Here is a 5,478-nt window from a genome sequence, read left to right as displayed (position 1 = left end):
GGGTTCCCCGAAACACGTAAAAAAGCGAAACTGCATGGACAAGTAATTTTGGGTTGAACTTAATCGAGACTAGGCGTGTGTACAGGGAAAAAATCCCAAATCATTCGAGCTCATCGTATGTATTAAAAACTACACAACAACACAAAGAACAACAGTGTGTAATAGAATATTTTCGTACCTATGTCTCGTTATGGCAGAGGGTGAGTCGTGTGCCGAGTAATTTTTGGTCACTGTCAATATTAATTAAGCCAACACTAGAGACATAACATTACAGCTAGCTTAATCTTAAATAAGAAGTGGAGGGCGAAAAACTCTTACCTCTAAGAGTCGATCGCCTCTGCACATTGCCTAACTACTCTCTGCCTCTGGGACTTCTAAAAAGAATGTGTGCGACTCTTCATCACCCAAATACTTTCTCTTAGATTCTAAGTCTTTCATTAATTAGTATCACTCAAAGGATTGCACTTGCACGTTAATTTTTAATAACTGTAAGCTTGCTTTCAGTAAAAAAGGAACACTTTTTTGGGTAACTTCCTGCGTGCACATCGTGGTTCAGATTCCGAAATCTCGAAAAAAGAACAGACATAAATTTTCAACTTGAGTTGTTGAGGAAAAATGAAACGCGATTAAATTTAATACTTTTTCAGACATTTCTACCAACTTGATAATTTGTAAAAAAAAAACTGTGAACATGATTATTAAATATATTGATCTTTGATGAAATTGATCGGATTCCAATACATGGTGTCCAGACAATTCAAAACTCAAATAAAAAAATCTTTCATGATATTCGGGTAATATCTTATTAGTAAAACTTCCTTTTAGAATTTAATAATTAAAATAAATTCCATTTGTTACAATACATACAGAGATTTTCGAAAAGACTTTTATGATTCCTCGGAAAACAATTATTCCCTTCAAAACATTCCTCTGCTAATTTAACATAAAAAGTATGTTCAAGTTTAAATAAGCTTAAAAAAAAAAATCATATTTTTCAAAACATGCGAATGAGAGTAAACAACTTTCTTGTAGAAAATCTCCACACGTTTTCGAAGTTACTTCGAAACTATAATTACTCAGTCTGAAAAAATACCTAATTATTTTGTTTTTTTAATAACTCAAGCAAAAAAAAAGATGCATATACTTATAATAAAGCTACAACATTTGAGCTAAAATATAGAATTTAGTTTTAAAATCAGATAAATAGATGCCTTCAATAAAAATTTGAAAAATACTGAGTAATTTTCAGCATGAATGGAATTATCTGCCAAAAGTATTAATATAATTTCTTATAAATATAAATAATTATTTATAACAAATTTATAAATATCAGAATATTATTAAAATCAGACTTTATTTTATAGGGATTCTTAGAAACTCCCTTCCTCATTTATGAAATCAATTTAATTTTAAAAATATAGCTTTAAAAATGTTAAAATATTGACATGTTTTTCCCTACAATGTTCTTTATTTCTGATCATAAATCAAAATCCTACTGAAACCTTTTTTCATGGGATTTATCAGAAAAGAATAAAAACTTTGCAAAATTTTGAGATTGACAAGTAACGCTTTATTCAAATTATTTAATTTTGTATCATATTGATATAAAGATCGACTTATATCTCACGAATGTAACATGGAACCTTATTTACTCTTGTTTGTCCGGGCGCAGATAAAAAATTAAAATAACCGAAATCCTTTCTGCTTTATTAAATGAAATACTATAAAAATGTATAAAGGCTCATTATATAAACAACTCATAAACGACGAAGCGCGAAATAAATTATAATCTCGAAGAGTACAAGTTCCATGTTCATCTGACCGCTGAACACCAAAAGCGGAAGAAAGAAAGAAAAATGAAATGTACCAATAGTCATTCGACATTAACGTATAGTCCAATTTTTATGCAGAATATACAAAATTAACATTACATACCCTACTTATCACCAAGGTGAATAATATCCTCGACAAGGAACGTCAGTTAAAAGTCTAATAAATCGGCAGGCGTGCAATTCTTTTTATTTCAATTTAAACAAGAGTAAGAGTTCATTTTTAGAAGCCCCGTGATAATTGAATTTTATTTTTTAACCGCGTTTTTTGTCGCGACGCTCTAGTTTCACTCACCCCTATGATAAAATACACAGCATCCTTACATAAATCGCCGATACGACCCTAGCAAAATGGCATTCAGTAATTATTCTTTTATAGGATCATTTCCTAAGTAGATATAAAAAAAATATACAATTTCGAGTAAACAGTGGAAACTTCCCGTAATCGTGTCTTTGTACTGTCCGAATGCCATTTTCAATAACGTATATATGTTACAACGTTCGAAGATCGGCGCTACAGAGTATGTAGGGCCGTTCCCGAGATCCTAGCTAAAATATATAATATATAATATAGTAAATTTTTTTTCTGAGTTTATCTTCCTACATGTTAGTGGAATTCCACTGATATACACTCGCTTCACGATACTCACAACAACTTTAAGGGTTTATAAATACACAAGACTACGAGAGGATTTTTTTCCACTTCCCCTCGAGGAGCAGCGCTTTCGAGACTTGAGAAATGTCCATGTGTTAAAATGTCGAGTTTGAACAACCCGACGCTTAAACTTGGAATCTAACTGTACAGACGAGCTGTCTCGTGTACGAGAGATAAAGAACAGAGCATCAATCACAGATCAGTCCAAAATAATGAACGAAAAGTCCGATAAAGACGACGGTAACAAGACAGAGGGGAGAGAACTATGAAGCGTTTTCCCGAAAGCGAAAGCTCACTTGGTTGCGAGTAGTATGAAGAACTTATACTTACCTAAGCAGGGTGCGATTTTCCCGCTGCGGCGCGTCGATTACACCCGAATCTCGCAGCGGTTCTCCATGGTGTCCTCGAAAAAAAAACTCTCTGTTTCAGCAAATCGGCAACGGTTTGCCGTTCGCGGCAAGGTTGTGGTCACTATGATGCTTCGACAATGCGTGGCTTCCGTTTTCCGGCTAAAACTGGTTTTACGTACGTCAATTCTCAAAACATCGTCCGTTTGCTATAATATAATTAAATAATTTATAATTTACAAAATTCTCTCTTGCTCGCTCTAGCGCAATTTCGCTCGTATCTGCCCTTCTCTTTCTATATCTGGCTCTAGCTCTCGCTTTCACCCTCTCTCTCTCTCTTTCTTTTTTCTTTCTGGAACATAAGCGGTTGTACTCACAAGCACGAGTCATCAGCACATAAATATAATACAAAAAATGCTTGGCGTACCACCAGCTCGATGCGATCAATAAAACCAGGATCTTTGTTTTGTTTAATTCGTTTCGAAAACAGCAGATCCACCATTATGCGGGATAAAGTACTGATTTTGTAGGCGCAGACACAGAAAAGTATCGCGTTCCTGACCGCACTCAGAATTTACGCCGAATTTTAGTGATGCCTCGCCTACCGCGGTGTCATTCTTCGCTTGGCTGTTTTGATCTTCCGTTGTGGTTGAGATTGTTGCAATTGTGGCGTAGCACTGGGAACAAATATAAGACTTTATTAGTCATTGGTGTGATTCCCGAGATGATTTTAGAAGTTTCAGACCCCCCCCCCCCCCCCCCCCCCCCCCCCTCCTTTTATGTAAGATTATAAGATTTCCAGTCATTTGAAAGTATTTCAACAGATTTCAAGGAACTTTGAGGGCATGTGATACTTAGAAAATTGTCAATTTTACCAGTTTTTGGTACCCCTGGCTTTTTTTTCTAGAATAATAAATATTTTGTCTTAGAAATTTGTGAAATGATAACGAACATGCTAACGGACGTCCCCACACACTTTTTTTGTGTTTTTTTATCAATTTTTTTTTATATTGCTAACAGCGTGCGTGTATATTTCGAGGTTATGTGTGTTACAATTCACCCGAACGTTACTTCCAAACTACACAATATTTTTGGCCGGAAACTTTGGACTTACAAATAAACATAGTAACTAATCTCCCGGAACTAACTTTGTTTGCAGCCAAAAAAAAAGTTTATTTCATGAAGAATTTCCAGATTATCGGAAAGGCACACTGTAAAAAATTTTTACTGTAATTTTACCACGTTGAATGTGGGCTCGATTATTGCCAACACGTAAGGTTGGGTATTCACGAAAGTCGGGAATATTTCAATCCGCCTTGTGATTTTACCTTTAGGTTATGTGAAATCGCCACTCGATGTTGTAAATTTACAATCGACGTGAAGTTGGCACAGCAACTATGAAAAAAACTAGTTTTATCATATGGAATCGTTTGGTGGTCGTTTTTTGGTGTTTGGAAGTCCACTTTTGACGTTTGGTGGTCAAAATTGAAAAAGTTATCGAATTTTCAAATTTGGGGTGCTAACTTCACGCTAGCACCTCACTTTTTAATATTTTCAACATTGTCTTGCGGGAATCGTTTGATGGTCGATTGGTGGTGTTTGGTAGTCCACTTTTCACGTTTGGTGGTCAAAATTGAAAAATATACGGAAATTTGAAAAAAATTACCAGCACCCCAAAATTTTACTATTTTGAATTTTGTTTCCACCAATCGCTCCAAAATCGTTTGGTGGTATTTGGTAGTCCACTTTTATCGTTCAACAATTAAAAATAACGAAATTTATTGTAATTTTTATAAATTTAAAAAAAAAACAATTGTCAGCGCGCATATGTTTCCGCGCATGCGATCCCGCGGCGTACTCGTGTACTTGTCATTGGCGCGAAAGTTTAAAAACTAAAGAATACCAGAAATACGAAATATAGTATTCCAGAAAAATAATATCACATATGTTATATTAATTCTATGTCACGTATTCTTTTTGTGAACTTAGGAATTAGTCAACATAGTATTTTATGTTTAACTGTTTATAATAAGTTATCTTAAAAAGTAAAAGTTGAAGTAAAAGCGACAATGGAAATTTGACCTTATAGTCGACCTTGCCTTAAAGGTTTTGGATCTATGTTTCAACCTCAAAATTCGATTTCCTTATTTTACTCTATAAATATTATAATTATATATTTTTTCGCTCTGTAGCGATACTCATTTTTCAAATATGATTATGAATTTATGAAGTAAAACTAAGAGATTAAATGTTGATGTTAGAACATCGATCGAAAACCCTTAAAATCTAAAACTCCGTAAAGCGTTGATAAAGTATCAAAATTTTTGTATCAATATCTTACGTTTTTTTGTATGTAATTTCTTACGTTTAAAGAATACTGCAACTTAAAAAGTAAATTAACCGCGTTTAAATTTAGGCTAAAGCTAATCTTTGGTTTAAACGGAGTTCGGACTTAACTTCTACTACATATTTAGAACAAAAAAAAAAGGTAGATTTTTCAATTTCAAAAAATAAAGAGAAAAAAAGAAAAAATGTAATTAAATCTCAATGTTCTTGGATAAAAGTTTTCAGTCGCCAAGTGTTAACAAAAAACAGGAAGAAGTTCCGCATAAGCTAAATTGCCATCCTAATTCCAAGCATTTTCATT

General features: G+C 33.7%; 1 protein-coding gene across 2 annotated transcripts in view; it reads right to left on the bottom strand.

The window, feature by feature from the left end:
• Nucleotides 1–1,547: 1,547 nt before the first annotated feature.
• Nucleotides 1,548–5,478, bottom strand: part of LOC117177544 (nuclear pore complex protein Nup153) — a 21,222-nt gene continuing 17,291 nt past the window's right edge. Inside the window, exons 8-9 of one of the 2 annotated variants that reach the window (XR_004467706.1) lie at nt 3,072–3,508; nt 1,548–2,999 (exon numbers count right to left, since the gene is read on the bottom strand). Coding sequence is in view for 1 of the 2 variants with exons in the window: in XM_033368336.1 (XP_033224227.1) it covers nt 3,433–3,508 (76 nt within the window). In the remaining variant the exon portion in view is untranslated. Of the gene's footprint in view, nt 3,509–5,478 lie in introns of both variants that reach the window. The other variant, XM_033368336.1, reaches the window with a different exon arrangement.

The sequence above is a fragment of the Belonocnema kinseyi genome, chromosome 7, assembly GCF_010883055.1.
Source record: "Belonocnema kinseyi isolate 2016_QV_RU_SX_M_011 chromosome 7, B_treatae_v1, whole genome shotgun sequence".
Taxonomy (NCBI): domain Eukaryota; kingdom Metazoa; phylum Arthropoda; class Insecta; order Hymenoptera; family Cynipidae; genus Belonocnema; species Belonocnema kinseyi.
The sequence above is the reverse complement of the archived record's forward strand: the minus strand, read 5'-3'. Positions and strand labels throughout refer to the sequence as shown.